The sequence below is a fragment of the Schistocerca nitens genome, chromosome 3 (genome assembly GCF_023898315.1).
Source record: "Schistocerca nitens isolate TAMUIC-IGC-003100 chromosome 3, iqSchNite1.1, whole genome shotgun sequence".
In the NCBI taxonomy this organism is placed as follows: domain Eukaryota; kingdom Metazoa; phylum Arthropoda; class Insecta; order Orthoptera; family Acrididae; genus Schistocerca; species Schistocerca nitens.
This window is the reverse complement of record NC_064616.1, coordinates 512,140,277-512,166,713: the sequence shown is the minus strand read 5'-3', so window position 1 is coordinate 512,166,713 and position 26,437 is coordinate 512,140,277. Positions and strand designations below refer to the sequence as shown.

At 42.7% G+C, this 26,437-nt stretch overlaps 1 protein-coding gene across 1 annotated transcript; it reads left to right on the top strand.

Annotated features, from left to right (window-relative positions):
• Positions 1–12,383: 12,383 nt before the first annotated feature.
• On the top strand, positions 12,384–12,875 carry LOC126249314 (uncharacterized). The gene has a single exon (XM_049950967.1). The coding sequence runs from the start codon at positions 12,384–12,386 to the stop codon at positions 12,873–12,875; it is 492 nt and encodes a 163-aa protein (XP_049806924.1).
• The last annotated feature ends 13,562 nt before the right edge of the window (positions 12,876–26,437 follow it).

Below are 26,437 nucleotides of genomic sequence, written 5' to 3'. Positions count from 1 at the left end.
TCGGGGCGAACATTTGCTACTGCCATCCTGAGATTTACGTTCCTCCCACGGCGTGGCCAGAGAGGGGAACGTTTTCGGATTGTACTTTTCAGCATTAAATTGAGCCCGAGAACGCTTAGAGACTGCTGGTGGCTGGCCACCAGCAAGAGAAGAAGTGCCACGCTTCATTGCGTGTCATCCACCCTGATGCCACCTACTCCGACCAAGGGCCCTCCCCACGGGCGCCACCCAGCCACAGCAAAGGCCACCTGGCAGGATGGCCATTGCCGGGAGTCCCGATGCCCCAAGGAGATGGGCATCTACTCCTTGGCATACGTGGGGAGTTAACGGCGCAGGCATCAGTAGAGCGATCCCTGTGTTGTCAGGGGGCTACAACCAAGAGGGTACATGGCGGCCCCACCACAACGGACTGGCTACCGTGCTGGATCTTAGGTGCAAAACTGACCAAGGTCGTCGTCGCAGGTAAAAGAAACACTGCAGAGTGCAGCGTGGTAATCGCCCAAGAGATCGAAAACGAGCGGGACATCATTGCAACGACGAGAAAGCCGGCTAAAGGTCTAATTGCACGACGGATACAGTGCACCATGTAAGGCGCCCTTCCCCAATTGGCTCGCTCTTCGGAATAATTTAGAAAGATGGAGGTCAAACCCGAGAGGGGACCATCACATAAGGCCGAAACATGTGAGACTCCTTTTAGTCGCCTCTTACGACAGGCAGGAATGCCGCGGGCCTATTCTAACCCCCGAACCCGCAGGGGGAAGCTGTCAGTCAGACAAGGATTGACCATTGTATTAGGATGTTTTTATAGACCACCAGCATCCGCAACAAACGTCGCAGAACGTTTTAGGGAAGGTCTTGAGTACATAGGAAGTAAATATCGAAATTATCCATTAGTTGTAGGTGGAGACTTTAATCTGGCATCCACTGACAGGGAAAATTACACGTTTATCACAGGGGGCAGAAGCAAAGATTCGTGTGAACTTATTCTAGGAGCGCTATCAACATACAGCCTTAAGCAATTGGTTAGAAAATCAACTCGAGATGGGAACATATTAGATATCTTGGCGACAAACAGACCTGATCTTTTTGAGGAAGTTAATCTAGAAGAAGGTATTAGCCGCCATAATGTCGTTGTGGCTTCTATGTCAGTGGAATCTGCAAAAAAACCAAGTCAACAGCGTAGAGTTTTCTTGTTTGGGAAAGCAAATAAAAGTGTCATTAATGAATATCTTCATGGTCAGCTCCAAGCATTCACCACGGGACACAAAAATATTGAGTATCTTTGGTCGGAATTTAAAGGTATTGTCCACCAAATGCTAGAGAAAATGTGCCTGGCAAAAATATAGGGGAGGGAAAGGATCCACTTTGGTTCAAACATATTAGGAAGTTGATGCGAAAGCAGAGAATTTGGCACATTCGTTTTAAACGTAGTCACTGACCTGCTGACAAACAGAAATTATGCGAAATGACAGCAGCTGTCAGAGGGACAATGAAAGATTCTTTTACCGGAATTGAAAGCAATATTTTATCTGCATATTTTAAAAATAACCCCAAAAAATTCTGGTCTTACGTAAAATCTATGAACGCTACAAATAATTCAATACCTTCTCTTGCTGACAGTACGGGTAATGTAACTGACGATGGTAAACAAAAAGCCGAAATTCTAAACTTAGCTTTCAAAAACTCGTTTACGTCAGAGGACTACAGCATCATTTCCTCTTTCAATTATCGAACAAACGCAAGGATGGCTGACATAGTGTTTAGTGTATCTGGGATTGTAAAACACTTAAGATCCTTAGACGCCAGCCGGCTGTTGTGGCCGAGCGGTTCTAGGCGCTTCAGTCCGGAACTGCACTGCTGCTACGGTCGCAGGTTCGAATCCTGCCTCGGGCATGGATGTGTGTGATGTCCTTAGGTTAGTTAGGTTTAGGTAGCTCTAAGTCTAGGGGACTGATGACCACAGATGTTAAGTCCCATAGTGCTCAGAGCCGTTTGAACCATTTGAACCTTAGACGCCAGGAAGGCATCTGGTCCAGACGGTATTCCCGTAAGATTGTATGTTGACTATGCTGCAAATATAGCACCATTCTTATCCATTATCCATCAGAGATCATTGAAACAGCGGAACGTTCCACGGGACTGGAAGAAGGCCCAGGTCATAGCAATCTATAAGAAGGTTAGAAAATCGGATGCACATAATGTCCGGCCAATTTCACAGACATCGATTTGTTGTAGAATCATTGAACTTATTTTGTGTTCAGACATAATGAACTTTCTAGACTCTGAGAAGCTCATCTGCAGAAACCAGCATGGTTTTAGGAAACAGCGGTCATGCCCTCTTTGTGCATCATATACATCAGACTGTAGATACCGGCTCCGAGGTTGGTGCTGTATTTCTCGATTTTCGAAAGGCGTTCGACTCAGTTCCGCACTGTCGCTTGCTCCAAAAAGTGCGCACTTACGGTCTATACGATGACATATGCGGTTGGATAGAAAGTTTTCTAACAGACGGGGAGCAGTATGTCGTCCGGAACAGGGTGACTTCAACAGAAACAAGCGTAATTTCAGGTGTCCCCAGGGCAGCGTAATAATTCCGCTGCTTTTTACGATTTATATAAACGATCTGGCTGATGGTATTGATAGCGGCATTAGACTGTTTGCCGATGATGCTGTAGTCTACAGGAAAGTAGTTATCACACGAAAGTTGTGAACAAATCAATGAGGATATGCAGAAAATAAATGCGTAGTGTAATGACTGGCAGTTATCTCTCAATATTAGTAGGTGTAATCTACTGCGCATAACAAGGCGAAAATCACCATTAATGTACGAATACAAAACAATGCCCAGTCTTTGGAAGCGATAGCATCCGTCAAGTATCTGGGTGTGACTGTTCGAAATGATCTCAAATGGAACGATCAAATTACACAAGTAACGGGTAAGGCGAACTCTAGATTGCGGTTTATTGGTAGAATCCTGAAGCGATGCAGTCCTTCAACAAAGGAAATTTCTTACAATACCTTAGTTCATCCAGTCTTATAGTATTGTTTGTCGGTATGGGACCCTTGCCAGTTGGGTCTGATTCAAGAGATTGAGAAGGTCCAAAGAAGAGCGGCAAGATTCGTGACTGGTACATTTAGCTATCGCGAGAGCGTTACAAATCTCATAGAAAGTTTGAAGTGGGGCACACTTGCAGATAGAAGGCGCGCTAAACGGAAGAGCCTGCTCACTAAATTCCGAAATCCGATCTCCACCGAGGATGTAGAGCATATATTATTACCACTAACTTTCAAATCGCGCAATGATCACCATTCAAAGATAAAGCAAATTAGAGCTCGTACTGAGGCGTTCAGAAGTCGTTTTTGCCTCGCGCGATCCGCGAGTGGAACGGGGGGGGGGGGGGAATATGACTTTGGCGCGAATTGTGCCCTCCGTCACACACCGATTGGTGGCTAGCGGAGTATATAGGTAGATGTAAATCCCAGCCAGAAACCGAAAAGCAAATTAAGAACGTTGGTGCAGATCATGAGGTTTCAGTGGTTGCACCGTCTTGATCTTGTACGAGTACCAGGGTAAAATAAACCCCAAAACTTTCAGTACTGTTTACCTTGGGGTGGACAATTCTCGTGACGCTGGACGTGGACTAGCACTATCCGACAGACGTGCTACGTGGTCAGTTACAGTAATAGCAGCCTCGTCAATAACTTCCAGGGACATGGCGCTTTCCGCTTCTTGGTGCCACACCAGGCTCACTCCTTTTTTCGAATTTTGTTATCACATTATTTAAACGATGACATTGGGTCCCGCCACAGACATTTCAGTCGGCGATACCCTCTCAATGCAGCACTGTAATTGCTGCCGTTCGCATGAAACAGTTTCAGTAACAGCGCACGGTCTCCCCTCTCGATAGTCATGCTCTTCGCACAATTTTTTGTTGTCAAATGACAGCGTGGATGTTATACCGTCATACAGATAGTGAACAGAGCTATATTTGCATATGGTGTCCACAACTGGAATTAATTTTTTGTCAGCTTAAATCAGTTCCACATTACTGCATTAGCATATCTATCAAGTTTCGCTGCCATACGATAATTGCAGCCCAGTTTGGACCCCCGTGAGTAGCTACACTTTAATTATAACCACAAGCTATAAGCGAGGCCAGATTTTTTGAGGAACTGACCATTGCGGCCACCCGAACCAATATGATAACGTATTATGTATCACATGCGCGTTATTACTAGGTTGCATGTAAATAACTCATAGGAAATACATAAATTCTTATGCACGTAAAATTAGAGATATCTACTTAGTAGATACTGCTGCCCAATTTCGCCTTGAGGGCGTCGACGTGTCGTTGCATAATCCAGCAGGCTCTAGAAGCATTGGCCTCTGAGACTGTAAGGGGTCCGCAGGCCCTTACTACTAAGTTTGCATCAGCACAGGTCGACAGGGCAACTATCGATAGTGTGTTGGGTCGCGAGAGCGAGAGTCAGTTCAGTCAGTGTGTGTTGGAGGTTCCCGCAAGGCGGGCAGAGCTGTGCAGAAGCCAGCAGTAGTTGATTCATGAATTACCGACAAAGGGAGTGGCCATCGCCGCGGTTTAACCCCTTTGTGTTAGTATTATACGGGAAAGTGAAACAATATAATTATTAGAGTGATTCAGTGATATTTGTGTGCCGTTGTTGAGATTCCGCGTCTACCGCGTCGGCATTGTTTGGATTACAGTGTTGGATTACAGTGATTGGATTTTGCGTGTGACGATTATGAATAACGAAGAAACCTGTGCTGAGATTAGCCGTTATTAACAGTGTATGACGAAGGCAGTGGCTGTCTCCTTATTTTTGTGTTTTTGGTATGAATATAGGTCTTGATTAGTGAAGCTGTGTTTGTCGTTCTTCTTGCCACCAGACAGTACATTATTACAGTATTTGCGAAGGACAACATGGAATGTAACATCTCCTGAGCAGTCCAATCCGATTGCCAGCCCCATTAGGTACACGGTCACATTAATTAATTACTTAATTTGGGCTGCTATTCAGATCCGCGAACGAGCGGATACACCAAATAATAAGGGAGTGTTACACCCTTGGCGACCGTGACAGGACAAGTGCAATTTTCGGACGAATAGTAAAGAACAATAGGTAATTTTACCTTGCTTAACGCGAGAAAATTAATTTTTCAATTTGGATCGGGACAGTGCATAAACTTTAAAATCGCGACAAGGAACAGTGCATTTTTTGAACAATGTGAAGTAATAGCATCCTATGATTGTGACTAAACTGTTTTTCTTGCCATATTAAATAGAACAATAGTGCCAATAAACTGTGTTGTAAAGTGCAAATGCGTAAATCGCGTGAAAAACTGTGAAAAGTGAACACTAAAGAAAGACACGTGTGAACAATAAAATAGCAAAACGAGCCAAGTATTCGTCACGAAAGTTTTTAAAAAAGTGTTTAGTGGTCGTATTTTGACTGAAATTGCTTTTTGAACAGTGAAAATCGGACAGCTTCGTGTGTACCCGTAAACTGTTATGCAGACGACAATGTGTTGTGGCAACGCAATTATTGAGTGACGTCACGCAGACCCGTGTAGCAGTTGCACCAAAGAGCTTCGATCCGCGAGGTGATTTCACACGACATCCCAACACGGCGAGCGACGCAACTTCGAGACACCGAGCGCAGTCCCGGCATCTAGCAGCCAAACTACAAACTACGGCCGCCTGCAGCGCCACGGAGCGGCCGATGGAGAACTACGACGACTCGGCAGTGCAACTTCACGCAGCTCCAGCGGCAGTACATCTACATCTACATCTACACTCCGCGAGCCACCTTACGGTGTGTGGCGGAGGGTACTTATTGTACCACTATCTGATCCCCCCTTCCCTGTTCCATTCACGAATTGTGCGTGGGAAGAACGACTGCTTGTAAGTCTCCGTATTTGCTCTAATTTCTCGGATCTTTTCGTTGTGATCATTACGCGAGATATATGTGGGCGGTAGTAATATGTTGCCCATCTCTTCCCGGAATGTGCTCTCTCGTAATTTCGATAATAAACCTCTCCGTATTGCGTAACGCCTTTCTTGAAGTGTCCGCCACTGGAGCTTGTTCAGCATCTCCGTAACGCTCTCGCGCTGACTAAATGTCCCCATGACGAATCGCGCTGCTTTTCGCTGGATCATGTCTATCTCTTCTATTAATCCAACCTGGTAAGGGTCCCATACTGATGAGCAATACTCAAGAATCGGACGAACAAGCGTTTTGTAAGCTACTTCTTTCGTCGATGAGTCACATTTTCTTAGAATTCTTCCTATGAATCTCAACCTGGCGCCTGCTTTTCCCACTATTTGTTTTATGTGATCATTCCACTTCAGATCGCTCCGGATAGTAACTCCTAAGTATTTTACGGTCGTTACCGCTTCCAATGATTTACCACCTATGGCATAATCGTACTGGAATGGATTTCTGCCCCTATGTATGCGCATTATATTACATTTATCTACGTTTAGGGAAAGCTGCCAGCTGTCGCACCATTCATTAATCCTCTGCAGGTCTTCCTGGAGTACGTACGAGTCTTCTGATGTTGCTACTTTCTTGTAGACAACCGTGTCATCTGCAAATAGCCTCACGGAGCTACCGATGTTGTCAACTAAGTCATTTATGTATATTGTAAACAATAAAGGTCCTATCACGCTTCCTTGCGGTACTCCCGAAATTACCTCTACATCTGCAGATTTTGAACCGTTAAGAATGACATGTTGTGTTCTTTCTTCTAGGAAATCCTGGATCCAATCACAAACCTGGTCCGATATTCCGTAAGCTCGTATTTTTTTCACTAAACGTAAGTGCGGAACCGTATCAAATGCCTTCCTGAAGTCCAGGAATACGGCATCAATCTGCTCGCCAGTGTCTACGGCACTGTGAATTTCTTGGACAAATAGGGCGAGCTGAGTTTCACATGATCTCTGTTTGCGGAATCCATGTTGGTTATGATGAAGGAGATTTGTATTATCTAAGAACGTCATAATACGAGAACATAAAACATGTTCCATTATTCTACAACAGATTGACGTAAGCGAAATAGGCCTATAATTATTCGCATCTGATTTATGACCCTTCTTGAAAATGGGAACGACCTGCGCTTTCTTCCAGTCGCTAGGTACTTTACGTTCTTCCAGAGATCTACGATAAATTGCTGATAGAAAGGGGGCAAGTTCTTTAGCATAATCACTGTAGAATCTTACGGGTATCTCGTCTGGTCCGGATGCTTTTCCGCTACTAAGTGATAGCAGTTGTTTTTCAATTCCGATATCGTTTATTTCAATATTTTCCATTTTGGCGTCCGTGCGACGGCTGAAGTCAGGGACCGTGTTACGATTTTCCGCAGTGAAACAGTTTCGGAACACTGAATTCAGTATTTCTGCCTTTCTTCGGTCGTCCTCTGTTTCGGTGCCATCGTGGTCAACGAGTGACTGAATAGGGGATTTAGATCCGCTTACCGATTTTACATATGACCAAAACTTTTTAGGGTTCTTTTTTAGATTGTTTGCCAATGTTTTATGTTCGAATTCGTTGAATGCTTCTCTCATTGCTCTCTTTACGCTCTTTTTCGCTTCGTTCAGCTTTTCCTTATCAGCTATGATTCGACTACTCTTAAACCTATGATGAAGCTTTCTTTGTTTCCGTAGTACCTTTCGTACATGATTGTTATACCACGGTGGATCTTTCCCCTCGCTTTGGACCTTAGTCGGTACGAACTTATCTAAGGCGTACTGGACGATGTTTCTGAATTTTTTCCATTTTTGTTCCACATCCTCTTCCTCAGAAATGAACGTTTGATGGTGGTCACTCAGATATTCTGCGATTTGTGCCCTATCACTCTTGTTAAGCAAATATATTTTCCTTCCTTTCTTGGCATTTCTTATTACACTTGTAGTCATTGATGCAACCACTGACTTATGATCACTGATACCCTCTTCTACATTCACGGAGTCGAAAAGTTCCGGTCTATTTGTTGCTATGAGGTCTAAAACGTTAGCTTCACGAGTTGGTTCTCTAACTATCTGCTCGAAGTAATTCTCGGACAAGGCAGTCAGGATAATGTCACAAGAGTCTCTGTCCCTGGCTCCAGTTCTGATTGTGTGACTATCCCATTCTATACCTGGTAGATTGAAGTCTCCCCCTATTACAATAGTATGATCACGAAACTTCTTCACGACGTTCTGCAGGTTCTCTCTGAGGCGCTCAACTACTACGGTTGCTGATGCAGGTGGTCTATAGAAGCATCCGACTATCATATCTGACCCACCTTTGATACTTAACTTAACCCAGATTATTTCACATTCGCATTCGCTAATAACTTCACTGGATATTATTGAATTCTTTACTGCTATAAATACTCCTCCACCATTGGCGTTTATCCTATCCTTGCGGTATATATTCCATTCTGTGTCTAGGATTTCGTTACTGTTCACTTCCGGTTTTAGCCAACTTTCCGTTCCTAATACTATATGCGCACTATTTCCTTCAATAAGCGATACTAATTCAGGAACCTTGCCCTGGATACTCCTGCAGTTTACCAATATTACGTTAACTTTTCCTGTTTTTGGTCTCTGAGGACGGACGTTCTTTATCAACGATGCTGATGTTCTCTCTGGTAAGCCGTCAGGTATTTTATCGTTTCGCCCAAGGGGGGGTCCCTCTAACCTAAAAAACCCCCGTGTGCACGCCACACGTACTCTGCTACCCTAGTAGCTGCTTCCGGTGTGTAGTGCACGCCTGACCTGTCTAGGGGGGCCCTACAGTTCTCCACCCAATAACGGAGGTCGATGAATTTGCAACCATTATAGTCGCAGAGTCGTCTGAGCCTCTGGTTTAGACCCTCCACACGGCTCCAAACCAGAGGACCGCGATCGACTCTGGGCACTATGCTGCAGATATTAAGCTCAGCTTGCACTCCGCGTGCGATGCTGGTTGTCTTCACCAAATCAGCCAGCCGCCGGAAGGAACCAAGGATGGCCTCAGAACCCAAGTGGCAGGCGTCATTCGTTCCGACATGTGCTACTATCTGCAGCCGGTCACACCCAGTGCGATCAATAGCTGCCGGAAGGGCCTCCTCCACATTACGGACGAGACCCCCCGGCAAGCACACCGAGTGCACACTGGCATTCTTCCCCGACCTACCCGCTATTTTCCTGAGGGGCTCCATAACCCGCCTAACGTTGGAGCTCCCTATAACTAATAGGCCCGCCCTCTGTGACTGTCGGGACCTTGCCGGAGAATCGGCCACTGGCCCAACAGGCGAGGCATCCTGTGGTGGCTCGGAAACGATGTCATCACCACTAGGAAGCACCCCGTACCTGTTGGAAAGGGGTAAGGCAGCTGCCACGCGGCCAGATCCCACCTTCGCCTTTCGGCCAGGCACGCGCGAGCCCACCACTGTCCGCCATTCACCCTGGAGTGATGGCTGACCGGTAAGATGCTCACTGCCGGAAGACGCAGCGACATCAGGGGTTCCATGTGATTCCAAGGCCACCGAAGTAGGCATAGGTCTCACCACAGTTGCCCCAACGCCACTACGAGCCGACGCCTGCGCCTCGAGCTCGATGAGCCTAACAGACAAAGCCTCCACCTGCCCCCGAAGAGTGGCCAATTCTCCTTGCGTCCGCTCACAACAACCACAGTCCCTACACATGACTATGTTTACCCTACTCTATACGGTGACAAATTCCCAAGATAATCTTCTGATGAGCTACTCTGATAATCAAGAAACACTCACTGAAATACGAGACGCGAAAACTACGCTAGGTTTTCCCAGAAAAACTATTTAAAAGCTAAGCGCAGCAAATAAGTACAAAATAAATTTCTCTCCTAACGATCAAGAACTGTTAGTTTCTATGCAGAGCAGATAAACACTAATAGAATCCCTTCCTTAGTGGAAGGTCGTAAACAAAATGCAAAATAAACGCTTTATACAAACAGTACACGCTGCTGCTGGTCCTCTCGCTCTGGCTGTCACAAGACAACTGCTGATTCAAGTGACTAGTGGCTAACGGCCGCGGAACAAACAAAAGACGGTTTTTGGGCGCTTTCTGTTCTAAACGATCAAGAAAACACTAAGAAATCTAACACGAAAACTACGTAAAGTTTTATCAAGAACTGTTAGTTACTATGCAGAGCAGATAAACACTAATAGAATCCCTTCCTTAGTGGAAGGTCGTAAACAAAATGCAAAATAAACGCTTTATACAAACAGTACTCGCTGCTGCTGGTCCTCTCGCTCTGGCTGTCACAAGACAACTGCTGATTCAAGTGACTAGTGGCTAACGGCCGCGGAACAAACAAAAGACGGTTTTTGGGCGCTTTCTGTTCTAAACGATCAAGAAAACACTAAGAAATCTAACACGAAAACTACGTAAAGTTTTATCAAGAACTGTTAGTTACTATGCAGAGCAGATAAACACTAATAGAATCCCTTCCTTAGTGGAAGGTCGTAAACAAAATGCAAAATAAACGCTTTATACAAACAGTACTCGCTGCTGCTGGTCCTCTCGCTCTGGCTGTCACAAGACAACTGCTGATTCAAGTGACTAGTGGCTAACGGCCGCGGAACAAACAAAAGACGGTTTTTGGGCGCTTTCTGTTCTAAACGATCAAGAAAACACTAAGAAATCTAACACGAAAACTACGTAAAGTTTTATCAAGAACTGTTAGTTACTATGCAGAGCAGATAAACACTAATAGAATCCCTTCCTTAGTGGAAGGTCGTAAACAAAATGCAAAATAAACGCTTTATACAAACAGTACTCGCTGCTGCTGGTCCTCTCGCTCTGGCTGTCACAAGACAACTGCTGATTCAAGTGACTAGTGGCTAACGGCCGCGGAACAAACAAAAGACGGTTTTTGGGCGCTTTCTGTTCTAAACGATCAAGAAAACACTAAGAAATCTAACACGAAAACTACGTAAAGTTTTATCAAGAACTGTTAGTTACTATGCAGAGCAGATAAACACTAATAGAATCCCTTCCTTAGTGGAAGGTCGTAAACAAAATGCAAAATAAACGCTTTATACAAACAGTACTCGCTGCTGCTGGTCCTCTCGCTCTGGCTGTCACAAGACAACTGCTGATTCAAGTGACTAGTGGCTAACGGCCGCGGAACAAACAAAAGACGGTTTTTGGGCGCTTTCTGTTCTAAACGATCAAGAAAACACTAAGAAATCTAACACGAAAACTACGTAAAGTTTTATCAAGAACTGTTAGTTACTATGCAGAGCAGATAAACACTAATAGAATCCCTTCCTTAGTGGAAGGTCGTAAACAAAATGCAAAATAAACGCTTTATACAAACAGTACTCGCTGCTGCTGGTCCTCTCGCTCTGGCTGTCACAAGACAACTGCTGATTCAAGTGACTAGTGGCTAACGGCCGCGGAACAAACAAAAGACGGTTTTTGGGCGCTTTCTGTTCTAAACGATCAAGAAAACACTAAGAAATCTAACACGAAAACTACGTAAAGTTTTATCAAGAACTGTTAGTTACTATGCAGAGCAGATAAACACTAATAGAATCCCTTCCTTAGTGGAAGGTCGTAAACAAAATGCAAAATAAACGCTTTATACAAACAGTACTCGCTGCTGCTGGTCCTCTCGCTCTGGCTGTCACAAGACAGCGCCACGCCCACTTCAAACGTCAAAACATCGCGACTCGCGGTAACGTCAGTTGGTGACTGGTTGACATAACATTAAATTGCGGTGTGCAGTCTTCGCAATAAATAAACGTTGGTAAACTGATAGTTACATTAGGAAAAGTGCCCAATTGTAGTAATTTCCGAAAAATTTGCGAAACATACTTTGAACTATAGCATACTTATTTATGCACACTGCACTGTCTAAATGGTAATTATACAGATATGCTCATTATTTTTGGGGATTTTACATTTATAGATTTTGTGAGTGTTGTGATTATCTTGTTTAAAACATTTTTACATAAACTGTGTATGTGAAAATTGTTATTGGAAATTATTAGGTTTTTGAGAGTTGTGATGTTCGGTACTCATGCATGTTGTATCATTTTGGGGATTAACTGAAAAGACTGCAGGTACTGTTTGATTAGTTTCATGGTAATTAGGAGTGTTTTGGGTTACTAGAGGTTATTTTGTATTACTTGCCTGTGTATTAAAAATAAACCAAACATGTCTACGGAAGATAAGCAGGTCTGTGAGGCAGTAGTTGAAAGGAAAGGGATAGGACAGGAAGACGGAGATGATTCAGGAATTAGTGATTGTGGATTGTCATTAGGAAGCCCATCAGCACATTCAACTAATTATCCCGAGACACCGGGACAAACGACGAGAGCTATGCTAGTTTCAGAGGATGCTGATAGGTGGTCGATGTTGATAGACTTGATAAAGAAGACTAACGAATCAGTAGAGAAGCGTTTACAAGAAACTAATGCATCGATAGAGAAGAGTGCACAAGGAGCTAGAGAAAGGGAAGAAGTATTTCGCAAATCATTAAAGGAAGATTTGCAAGAAACTATAGCACAAGAGATCAAAACATCGCAGATGAAGATGGAATGTAATCTGAAGAAGGAAATGCAGGAATTACAAGAACAGTTGAAAATGGATATCAACGAGAGAGAGAATAAGCTGCAGAAGAGTATAGACCAAGTCCAGGGAGACGTGGAGAAGGTGGAAGGAAAGTTAACAAGAAAGATAGAAGACGACATTGAAGAAACGAAAGCCGAATTGGGAGAAAGAATCAACGAAGTGGAAACAAATTGCAATCATCGAATCGCAGAGGTGACGCAGATGCAGAAGCAATGCAACGATGCTGTTAAGGGGATAGGAGATAGGCAAAACCAACTGGCTGTCAATCTGTGAAATGCTATAGCCATGCAACGAGAAGAGGATAACAAGAGAGTGCAGCAATTGGAGAGCAAGACAGAAGAAATCGATAAACGAATTAGCAATGCCACCTTAACCGTTGGGGGAGGTAAGGTCGTTACCTTGATGAGCAGTGATAATCGGTACATCCAAAATAATACAGGGCAGAAATTTAGACCGAAAGGAGGGTTGCACCCAATGATATTTATGAAATGGCTAAAAGGAGTTTTCCCAGCACATCTTAAGGACTCAGACAAGATTCAATTTGCAATAGATAGAATGGAAGGTGAGGCCTTCACTTGGGGAGTCAGGAAGAAGGAAGGGACTACTAGTTATGACCAGTTTGAAGAGGAATTCTTGAAGAAATACTGGTCCAAAAGCCATCAATGTGCAGCAATTGAGGACCTACTCCATCGCAAGTCACTTAGTACATGGAGAGGAACGTTGAGAGAGTTTGCCGAACATTTGTGGGAATTGAACGAGACCTTGGAACAACCCCTGAGTGATGACGTAATGATATCAGCGATAAAAAGAAGAATGAGCCAGAGAATGCAACAAACTGTATCCGGGAGCCTAATTGAAGATAGGGAGGCCTTGATGAAAATACTGGAACAGTTGGAATCTGTTCGATCACAGGGACACAATCAACCTAATGATCAAAACCGAGGGGGAAATAATGACCCAAGGAATCATTTTGGTAATTCGTCTAATTATAGAGGAAGAGGTGGTGGTCATAGGTACAGGAACCATGGTGGTGAACGTCAATGGAGAAATGATTGGAGAAGGAGTAAAGAACCAAGAGATCATGAGAGAAGATGGGATAGGCGAATGAATGACACAGTGCATATAGAAGAGGAAAGTAATGACCCAAGGAATCATTTTAATCATTCATCTGATTATAGAGGAAGAGGTGGAGGAACCGAAAAAACTGAATGACACTCCAGGTGAGGTCCAGTCTAGAGTGAGGGCTACAAGGACCCGAATAAACCTGCTAAGATATATTTAGGACATTTTGTTATAAAACGGACATTTGAAAAGGGGAAATGTTTAGTTACATCGTGTTTTCTGATGTATTATAATTAGAATTGCATGTTTCATATCGATGATTGCCTGAGAAGGGGTATAAAATCTGTGACAACTAATTTGTGGTATAGTAATTCAAATGTCATGTGTTTAGGTAATAATTTTTGAGTATATGCTGTGTGTTTCATTCAATATTGGACTATAGAGGACTATTGCTGCTTGATATAAAAATTGTAATTTGGACAATACCACATTTATGTGGTGTAATAACCTTTTGTAGAAATTATTGTGGAGGCAGCCCACTACCGGAGTCGAGGGACTATTTGATGAATTGTAATTTAATTAATTATTTACACTGTGTGTTTGCATCAGCACAGGTCGACAGGGCAACTATCGATAGTGTGTTGGGTCGCGAGAGCGAGAGTCAGTTCAGTCAGTGTGTGTTGCAGGTTCCCGCAAGGCGGGCAGAGCTGTGCAGAAGCCAGCAGTAGTTGATTCATGAATTACCGACAAAGGGAGTGGCCATCGCCGCGGTTTAACCCCTTTGTGTTAGTATTATACGGGAAAGTGAAACAATATAATTATTAGAGTGATTCCGTGATATTTGTGTGCCGTTGTTGAGATTCCGCGTCTACCGCGTCGGCATTGTTTGGATTACAGTGTTGGATTACAGTGATTGGATTTTGCGTGTGACGATTATGAATAACGAAGAAACCTGTGCTGAGATTAGCCGTTATTACCAGTGTATGACGAAGGCAGTGGCTGTCTCCTTATTTTTGTGTTTTTGGTATGAATATAGGTCTTGATTAGTGAAGCTGTGTTTGTTGTTCTTCTTGCCACCAGACAGTACATTATTACAGTATTTGCGAAGGACAATATGGAATGTAACATCTCCTGAGCAGTCCAATCCGATTGCCAGCCCCATTAGGTACACGGTCACATTAATTAATTACTTAATTTGGGCTGCTATTCAGATCCGCGAACGAGCGGATACACCAAATAATAAGGGAGTGTTACAAGACGCTCCGTCACATCGCGAAAACTGTTCGGAGCAAGTTTCGAGGCATGCACCTCTAACCCTGTGCCGTCTCAGATGGGCCTAAGAGAACTGACCTCTGGTGACATGCGGTGTCAAACAAAATCCTCATCTCCGATGAGTGCTCATCAAACCAACGTCATATAATTTGGTAATTATTTGGTGGTTTAATGTCTCGCTGAATGTAAGAGCGTCTGCAGAGTGCTACAGGCAAACAGGTTGAAGCACGTGACGCAGCAGAAGCTTTCTACATTGTTCGCCAGTGAGAGGCCACGTCAGACGCATCTATCGTCCCATTTCGAGCCGAGTAAACATGCCCCGCACCAAAAGACCTCCATTACCAAACTTATAGGTGCCCTGTTATAAGGCATAATGCCTCATGCTGTTCTTGATGTTTCAGTACACTGTGCCGGTCTATACTAAAGTGTACTGCGATTCGTTAATCTAGGCGACCAGTTTAGAGTGTCTAAGGCTTAAGTTATTAGACCTATTCTAATCTCTAGGTCCTGTGATGTGTGCTGACCAGAGGTACCGGTGTCGGGTGGTAATTTCTGTATGCAAGGTCGTTCTCAATGTAAAGGTTTTTCCACTCTCTGTAATTCGGAGTTCAATCGACGATTGGTTTTGTCCATCGATTTACCAAGTCCGATATTAAGTGGCGACTTCGGTCATCAGCAGCTGCCAGCTCTTTCCCAGAAACGAGGCACCCACGTTGCAGTTCGATTATTTTCTTACCCTCCACTCTTAAGAAAACACATTGCTTAACTTTGGCCGAAGTGGAATCTCATAAAGAGAAGGTTATGGTGTTAGAATTGAAGTGACTGGTGAAGAACATAAATTATTGCAAGCGCACACTGCACAATAGAGCCATGTTTTATCGATGTGGATCAGGCAGCCTCTGTAACTAGGTATAAATCAACAACAATACGACTACTAAAAAATTAAAAAAATTTAAAAAAAGGAATCCGTTCCAACGGAAATGGTGGAAATTATGGCAATAGATGCACAGTGGAAGAGCAAATTAAGGTGCAGTCTGTCATCACTGACCATGTGCTTCATCATGGGAACAGAAAAATCTAAAAGGTTATTTGAAGTAACAGAGAAAGAGTTTAAAAGAATAAATTTACAATGTAACATCTCTCCGATGTGGAGGTATAAACGATGGGACAAAAAGTCAGTCTGTTAAGGCGACTGTGGCTATGATGAATGCATCACAATGGCATGCCACTGAAATAGTTTCAGTAATATTTGAAAAACGTAAATTAGTACACTGGTATTGGTGAATGCGAATCCACAGATTTAATCTCTGGAGCATTCCCACTCCGTTCGATATACGTGTTTCGACTGAAAATTAAAGCAGGGCTGTATGGGCCATTCAAAGAGAAAAGTCGCTCAAACATATGATTTGTTCCTAATTTTCAAGACACAGTGGTTACTGTTGTCAGGACTGAAACGGTGGAGACGTGATAGATTAACAAATAGTTGCACGTTGTGAATTTCTCACATAAATAAATGGGGGACGAAGGGGCTAGCGTCGCCGTTCGACGCCTTGTAAGACGGTGGTCATGGGCTCTAGTCCTAAGCCCGATTAAGATACGAGTGTCTTTCAAATGTGCCCCTACATTGTGTGTCCATTGTAATTGTTAACTGACAGACCTACGAGAGATGCGCGTTGTAATTGCTAAGTACATACTATACGAAAAGTGAATATTTCCATCATGCCATTAAGGTCTCTGGATCGTTCATTTCCAAATAACCATTTCAAAAAATAGGGATACTACATAAGAATCTTTAACATGAGCAGTAACATTTAAAATGTTAGCAGGCTATTCTTTTCTTGTCGGAATGTTTCAACTTTATATTCAGTCTACAAAAAATCATAATGTAATAGGAAGTTCAAAAGACCAACTAGGTAAACATTGTGAGTTTCTAACACCTATGATTCTTTGATTTGTAAATGGATGGCAACGTAGCTATGTCTATATGGCCTTTACTTCAGAATAATAATAACATTACGATCAATTAATGCTCGTTTCCTCGTGAATCGTTTGTAGACAGTGTACCGAAAGTCAGGCTGGTCATATCGGCAGCGTAATTGCATAGTGAACAAGTTGTAACTTAAAGGAAAGATCAGTGACAAGTAGATTCCATCTGCATAATCAACTGGTTTGAAGTAGACTACCAGATTCCTCAGTTAAACCAAATTTATACACTCTTTATTGGAATATCTGAACGACTATGTTTACTGCACGCCAGCTACATCACTAGATGAACGTTGGTAAAATTTGGCAATTCTTTTTTGCCCTGCAGGAGCACTACCATAAAGGTAAACTTTCGCAAATATTTGAACCGCTGCAGTGTTGTCTGTGCGACCTTGCTGGCTACAATTTGACAGAAATGTGGACGATATGGGTTAAACTTCCTGTCGATATTAATGTTTCATTACAGAAGGACAACGAGCTCTGATGTTTCCGTATGAGTAAATAAATTGGTCATCGGTTAGTGCAATAGATCCTTCTGGATAAAATGACAGAGAATCAAAAGAAAACGCAAACCAGCATCATCTCTTCCAGGAATATACATCAGGGCTTTAGAATGTATGTCTGTTTTCTCGGTTCAGGTTTTAAGCTTTTCATGCAACAACCGCACTTCCCTGTTCAGTCATGCCTGCTTAGGTGGTGCAGTGGTGACAAAATGGACACCAATTTGAGTTTCGAAGTGGGAATCGGTGTGAATGTTAATGTGATGTATATGATCTGAGTAATGTCCTTTTTTCTCTTCTACGGTGGCTATTTATGACGATTACCTTACTACCATAATGAATCACCGTTGCTTTAATGTCTAGTACGATGTGTAAAGACAATGATTTACCAAATTGAGAAGATTATGAATTTCTAACTGGTTTGAGTTCAACTTCGTTTTATCTGTGATCTAAGGTATGGGGCCGGTGTGTTTGTTTAGTCTTGTCTCTTGTTATTTGCAATAAAACATCTAGTATGTCCAATGTATAAACAAAAAAGAGAATGGGCCTAGGGAAGAGATGTGGTTCTTCAGAGACGTAGACGAAGGTTTTCAAGGAAAGAGATACACGAACGACTATGGTGTCTGCGGAAAGTTTGACAGGCCCATACTCCTGCTTAAAGACCCGTTGTATTTTGGGACAAATTAGCCGCTCGATAAGTGCTTGTGAGAGAGGTGCAAAGAACTACAGCAAGAGGAACGAATAATCTTATGACAGAACATGACTCCATTTAAATGCGTCCTCATCCAACTCAGTGTAATATAAGGGGTGATCAAAAAGTTTCTGTCTGATGACGTCGCTGAATCGTATATGGAACCCAGCGCAACTCCGATACATGTATATAGAAGCACCGAAATGTAGGAAAGAGATTAGTGAGGAATTCGTGTCCTTCCGACGTGAGTGCGGTATATGCGGAAACATGAACTATGGACACTTTATTACGAAATTCGTCCAAATGTGACCAAAGTGATGCTATTTTTTTTACTACCGAAGGGCAAACAGCGGTAGACAATCATAGGAGAGTGAATAATGTATATGGGACCGAACGTCTGTCGAAAACCACCATAGTGGAATGGTGCGCCAAGTTCTGGCTGGTCGCGATTAGAAAACAGAAGCCGGTTGATCTGTGAGGCCACTCGAGCACCTGCCCTATGGTCATGACTGATTATCACGTCTTCGGCCCCTTGAAGAAAGGCCTTGAAGGGTCGACGATTCCTGTCGGACGAGGATATGCAACAACCTGGTACATCAGTGGGATTGCCTCAATGCTCACGGCGATTTTGCCTAATTGGCATACCGATTCTGGACTCTACGGTCTTCGAACGGGAACTGCCTGATCGTCCCTTATAGATTCATGTTTTACAGGTGCATTTGATAAGACATACGAGTTTAACGTGATTTTATCTGCATGTATTTCTTGACTGGCTGAGAAATAGTCATATCTTCCCCTATTCTACCGAGAGGCTGTCCTTCACCTACTTGATAAAGTTCTAACAGTGCTATGCAGCTTTACACAACTGTTTGAAGACAGGACAGGATATTTTTGTAAGTGGTGTGGAAGTGAATTAGGAAAGTTTTAGATACAATTTAACGTTCCACCGAAGCCGATTCTCTACAGCTGAGGTTTTCATGTGTTTGACAGAGATTTTCTAGACTGTTGCTTCACAGTATGCAGTCACCTGCGTAAGCCTAATTTATGATTTTGTTGTCCTTATAATTGGTTACACGTAATATGTGTTCCTATGAAATGGTGACTGAAGCCTCATATTCAAATTGGGGGACAATCCGACTGTCGGTAGATCGTCGATCGCATCTTTCCACCTCGAAGTGAAGTTAGTCAAACACTTGTGGTCGTCGCGTGCGGCGATTTACATACCTTGAAACACTGCCTCAGCGATTAAAGATTCCACGGCACGCTGTTGAACTCCGGAGCGAGAATTCTTTTGTAATCTCCAGTATACTATGACTATAGTGCTCCGATTGTCTTCCGACGTTCAATGTCAGTTGCACACGGCGTACTGCCCAAGTTCAAAAAATGGCTCTGAGCACTATGGGACCTAACATCTGAGGTCATCAGTCCCCTAGAACTTAGAACTACTTAAACCTAACTAACCTAAGGACATCACACACATCCATGCCCAAGGCTGGATTCGAACCTGCGATCGTAGCGGTCGCGCGGTTCCAGACTGAAGCGCCTAGAACCGCTCGTCCATTACGGCCGGCTGCCCAAGTTCAATACAACCTATGTCCCTACACTCGTGCCATATGCCGCATCGAGACGCATCATTCGGGCGTCATACACAACTCATCTTCACATGAGATTACCCTCCCTGTGACTTTTGGCCACTCAGTTTAATCTTCTGAGTCTTGACTAAATCAAAACTCAGTATCTCTAAAACGGTGAACAAAGAGCAAGAGATTTACGTCAGCGTATATGTAGGACCAGTTGTATCCTCTCCAGTGTGAGTGGAAACATCAGTGTTGTGCCAAACCTAATCATTAAACAATCGTGAAAAGAAATGGAAACGCGAATGCTAGTGCCAATATACCTAGTCTACGTCGAGGAGCGCAATATCAGTTCGTGACTGAGTTCCAGCAGTGTATAATGATTAGTTTACGGGAAATCAGTTGTCATAACAAGACGTGGTGTCCCGTACAGGAAATGCAGTTAGAACTATGATCCGTGTTGAGCAAATGAGTAGAAGACTGACTACGCAACGATGAAATGGTACGGGATCGAATAGCGCACGACTTAATAACTCGCTGATTTTGAGCGCGAGAATTCTCGTCTCCTCCGGCTCTTGCTCCCGACCACAGCAGTGGCGAACTGGTTGGGAGTGAGATCAATGCGCGCCCAGCATGGGACCACAACACAGATGAAGCGCCAATTGTCAGATGGAGGAGTGTCAGTTTTGACGGCGGCGTCATTAATACCAGCGCTGGAAAGTCAATATTGTTTGTTACCCACAATGTCTTCGCTTCTAAATCCGCCGTGCGAGGAATCTAAGCTTTTTACAAAGAGATCGTTTTGCAAAATGTTTGGTCTGTCTTGAGACAATGAATATTTTCAGCAAGTTCAATATACGAAGGTACACTATACGTCTTACCACGTCAAAAAATACGGAAACGAAACATGTGAAGGTCCTGAGGGTGTACAAGAGGTTTTAAAACTTGCAACGAAACTGTCTGAAGAGGAGGAAGGAGAATAAAGTACGAGTAAGTGTGGCGTTCAGGTGAGCTACAACACTGTAACTCCTTTAGGAAATTCCTTTCGCCCTTTCATGGCTAGTGATTTAATGAAAGAATGCTACCCAGTTGGCGCTGAACATTTCTGTCCCAAGTGTATCAGTTTCGCAAGCTGCCGTTATCAAACACGACACTCATATGTCCCATTTGTATTCCGGAGAAATACCCTAGTCCGGGAATGCTGATTTAGGGATATCCTTGATTCCACTGAACCACTCCTGGCGAATGTCGGAATGGTACCGTCGATGAGATCACGTTTTGTATGTCTTTCCTTATCTAGTGTTTCTGCTTTTCTTTCCTGGAATTTTTACTTCCTTTCTGTCAACACGTTCGGACCACATCATACGCAAGACTGAGGTGTGACAGATTACTGAAATTCGGCAGGAGGATTTGATCCGTGATGAGGGCACCTCCCTGTTTCGGAAACGGCTCTCAAACACGCATCGCTTTCCAGTAGGGTCTAAATTTAGCAACATTAATTTATTTTTTAATGTCATTCTTTTCGTTTCATTCACGCGAGAAACTGTTGCCTTACCTGATGAAGGTAAATCAGTAAAAGTGGCTGCAACAAATTCATGAAAACTATTTTCACTCTCCTTAACGTAAAGAAAAAAATACGTATTTTATGACAAAGACGTAAATACAAATATATATACATATTTTCTTTATTCTTGAATTACATCCGGCAATTCACAGTTTGTATTTTCAGTTTGTTAGTGAGAGAATTTCAGCTTACTGTATTCATTACGGGGAAAGGAGAAGGCTCGTAAACAACACAGTTGGTGTCCTGTTTTCGTTCCTACGGGAGATATGCCCGGTGATATATTTTCATTTTAGTGGGTCGATTCTGCCCGCGCCACAATACCAGGCCGCCCGCAAGGCAGACAGAAAATATGGGTCTCCCTCTCGGTTCACAATCCAGAGAGATTTTGGGCACCCAAATATATTTTGAGCTAAGTGGGCTCGCCTGTGATACTTCCTGAGCCTCTTAAACACAAGATGCTGTACTGTGCAATTCATAAGTAAACATGAAACATAGTGTTGTCGACAACTTGGCACATTTTCCACAGAAACGCATAGATAAACACATTTAATTAAAAAAAATAAACACAAAAATGGCAGAATCGTGATAAATTTCACAGACGAGGAAGTTACCAAGCTGAAAGATGCAACACCGAATTGAAACGATTTTAAAATACGTACCTGTGTCTGTTCCCTCATCGATCAATGTTACTTGTCTTGTAAAACTCTATATTTTCGTGAAATCGGTGCCTGAAAGTAACTGAATCCAAATATTTTAAACCGCAAGTCTCTGAAGGAATACTTCCGTGTATGAGACAATTATGACCAACAGACTGGTAAGAGTCATAGCTCCGGCATTATTTGGCAAAATGCCATAATTTTGGCGTTAAGAAATATATATTAACACGTGCATTACCTACAGGGTAGCATTTCGCAAAACAGAAGTTGATGTACTGTTATACATTCATCCCTTATACACCATCGAAGAGTAAATGCAACGTTTCAATAAAGTGATTAAAATAAAGCGGAACTGAACAGAATCTATATTTGACAAGGGCAACATGTGACCATGCTTCATCATTTATGGTGGGGTAGTTCAACATTAAGAGTCACAATGATTACATCATCGAATGGTGCATCATGAATATCAACATCGTACCCAGATATTTGCCAAAAATTGTTAAATATAGTTCTGTACATCGTTAAAGAACATTGGTTGTAGATAATGCAGAAAACGAAATATCATGCAATGTGGTTTCGATCTGTTAATTTGCAAGCGTACAAAAGCGAGGTCAGGCAGAGAGTTTCTACTTTCTAAGAAAACATACATCCAGTGTTTAACATAATATCCTAGTTGGCAAAACTCTCCTGAATTAGAATGGAATTTAATGTTCTGACCAGGAATCTCAAAGTAATAAACATGCGGTACCAACGCGTACACAGAGGACCGAATTCAAAAAGTTTTTTATGTGCTCTTTAACCATTTTTTCACATTTACTGAATTCAGCATATATGATCTGTGGACGTATTGGCGCTAGTTTCATTGGAAACTGCGTAGCTAAGGTCCCTCGTGTTTACAGCAAACAAATAGAGCGCATGTTTGTTAACGTTCTCTCAGTGGATACAAAAAAAAATGGTTCAAATGGCTCTGAGCACTATAGGACTCAACTGCTGTGGTTATCAGTCCCCTAGAACTTAGAACTACTTAAACCTAACTAACCTAAGGGCATCACACACATCCATGCCCGAGGCAGGATTCGAACCTGCGACCGTAGCAGTCGCACGTCAGTGGATACAGCCGCATGTATTGTGTGTGAACAAACAATACCCTCCGTCCTCCCTCATACAGCTACTGATTTTTCCTTATGTACGGTAGTGTTGGAAGGGCAATCGTTCATATAAAAAGAGCATCTCATCTCTATTTCACAAGCGCTCCTTTGTAATGTTTTTGTTTCGATCTACTTACTCACCTCTGTCCCAAAAGTTTCTGCTACCGGTTCAATAACATGGTTTTCTTCATACTCTTTCCAAGCCATGACTATAGTGATATGCTTAGACGAAGCGTCATATTCTTCTTCGATATCACTGGCGAAATGCAAAGAAGATTAAAATTTTTTCGGATCTATTATTATTCCAGCCGCTTCCAGACTATGGACTACTGATCAGCCATCTCTAGCTAAGTCAAACTGTGCTCTAATATTCTCTTTTAAAATTTTCATTTGTGATGTTTCGTTTCTCTTGAAATGACGTGGGCCTCAGCATTCTTGTTTCAGAAAATATAAGATTACGTTGCAGTGGGACTTAGAAGAAACAACTATATATATAATTACAAGCAACAAAGGAAACATACTGAAGATGTACAATAGAAAGGAAGATGCAAGCACAGATCATACGTCACTACTATTCTCGGAAAAAGTATTTCAAAATTAATAACTCACTAACCGAATTCTTCCGACTAAACAGACTTACAAGCAAGCTGAAATGTACAAATAAACTTTCACAGAACCGTACTTTCAGGAGAACTGAAAAAGAAAGAAAAGAAAAGACAGAGAAAAATGTTGTTTTCCACATGTTTTACTTTTTACACATAAAGTATACAAAAACAACCATGAATTCAGCATAATGTTTTTACAGAAGTAAATGGAGAGCCACAAAAGATGACACATAAGTGTCTAAACATGTCAGGGTAGAGAGAAAATAGATATAAATTTCGTTTTCCAGAAGTCAGAATTTAAAAACTCAGAGATGGTTAGAGCGTGAAACAGATATAAAATCAAAAGTAATTAAAATAATAAATTTAGTGCTGGTATCTACAAAAAATTCAACTACTGACTTCCTTATTTCCTAAAAAAACCGATAGGAAAATTGAAAATAATAGTAAAAAGATATTTTAAAGGCGTTGCAAAAATGTGAAGACTTTAATATAAAGCACTGCAACTTCACTCGTAGTTGAAGGATATGCACTGAAGAGGGATATTTAGGGCAGGAAAAATGTTTGGCGTTTTGTGTGGCTGTAGGGTCTTAATAGATCGCGACGTGTAGTTATATTGTAACTATGGAGATGATGGTAGATTTCGGGGTGGACTGTAAGATAGAAGCAGAAAGGGAGAAGTGATTTGGGTGTGGGCAGGGCAGAAATGTGAAGAGGAAAGTGATAGGAAGTAATGGAGATGATAGGTTTGGGCGGATTTAATTTATTAGTAGGAAATGTTAGCTGAAGCTTCGTCGGCAAGCGCGACAGCTTACCAGGACTGGAAACGCAAGTTGAAAAAATTGGGTTGTTGGGGTCGAGAAGGTGGAGCGTATAGGAAATGAGGTGTAGTGCAAATTGAATGAGATGGTAAACGACCCATTTAAGGGGAGGCAGACGAGTAAGGAAGGTATGGCGATGTGAGTGGCGTTACAGGATTTGGAAGGAGTGACAGAAATTTGATGGAGTGTGTATTCGTGCAACCTTGGCAAGGCAGAGGATGGGTCGGATTATTGTTCTGTAAATGTTGAGGATAGTGGAAGCGTTCAGTTCCCATATTCGACGAGTCGTTAATTTTATTTTATGGTGGGCTTCCTGTGGGATAGTTAGCAAGTGGGACATCCATGTTATTTGGCAACTGAGAGTCAGTCCAAGGTATTTTTGTGTGTTGCTTAGTAGGATAGCATCGTCACAAATGGTTAAGTAGAATTCATGAGGACGGAAGCTCCATGAGGTTCGTCCTGTAATTATTACCTGAGTTTTGGAAACATTTATTTTGAGGACCAACTGGCTAGACCTGGAAGTAAACTGGTTAAGGTAGAGCTGGGAGGATCATTATCATTTCTGGAGTGTAATGTAGTTAGATAAAAATGTAGTGTCATTAGTTTAGTGATAGCGGTGACCAAGTTGAGGTTGTTTAGGCATACAACCAGTGAAGAGAACAAACGGGAGGAATGAGGACTGAGCCAATGGGAAAGCTTATTGTGGGATGTAAGAGATGGGAATTGTTATTGTTTAGTAGTGACAAATGAAGGGCGATTAGTTTGGAAGGATGCAGTAAAATAGACATACTCAGTCGTAGTGCGTAAGTCAAAAATTTTAAAAGGAGACCAGTATACTATACAGAGTCATAGGGTTTCTCAATTTCCATGGATACAAAGAACTCAGTTTTTGGTTGTTCAGTTGGTCGGGAAGGATATGGATGAGACAGAGGACTTGATCGTCAGAAGAGAAGTTTGGATGGAAGCCACACTGTATGGCACGAAGGAGTATATACTGATTCATGTGTTCATGGATGCACCGGAAGGGCATGGATTTAGAAACATTGCTAAACACCAAGGTGGGACTGATGGTGCAAACCATTGTTTGGTCGAAGGGAGAGAGGACCCTCTTTTAGTAGTTCGTTGATAATGTAGTTACACCCGAGGCAGTGTTGCGTTTTTCATGAAGTACTTGTTTCATTTTGTCTGCTGTGTTTAATGGGCTTAGCTCTGTTTGTGGTATAACTAACTAACCCCGTCCGAACAGACATTGAAAGCCCAACGGTACCGATCGACCGCTGGTTCATCCTCAGCCCGTTATCGTCACTGGATGCGGATATGGAGGGGCATGTGGTCAGCAAACCGCACTCCCGGCCGTTGCCAGCTTTCATGACCGGAGCCACTACTTCTCAATGAAGTAGCTCCTCAAATTTCTTCACAAGGGCTGAGTGCACCTCACTTGCCAGTAGCGCTCACCAGACCTAGACGGTACCCATCCAAGCGATATCCAAGTCCGACAGCGCTTAACCGGCTATCTGACGGGAACCAGTGTTAGCAGTGTGGCAGAGTCGTTGGCTGTTTGTGGTATATTGTCCAAGTCTTTCAAGTCTTGGAAGCTGGGAGCCAGAGGTGGGACGGTGGTATCAGTACATTCATGAATTGAATAATCAAGATGTTAGTGAAATGAGGATTCTCAGAAATTGTGAAGATGTTGGATAGACAGGGTATATAGAGTCATGTTTTCTCAGGTTGTCAGGTAGGGGGTGGTGGCTGTGAAGAAGCGAATACTGAGATATAGAATTACTGCCAGTTAGCTGATGGAATGCTTTCCAGTTCCAGGAGGAGCTAATAGGAATTGTCGTATTAAGTCTCGCACATGTTTGGTGCTAGTCCTGCCCTTTTCTAGCATTTACTAAAGTCCTGATGTGTCTCTGCATTTTCAAATTATAATGTCACGTAAACCTGCAATTCATGCGGCCT

What these genes read in the sequence shown, in the direction of transcription:
- LOC126249314 (XM_049950967.1), top strand. Translation starts at nt 12,384, where the DNA reads ATGTTGATAGACTTGATAAAGAAGACTAACGAATCAGTAGAGAAGCGT.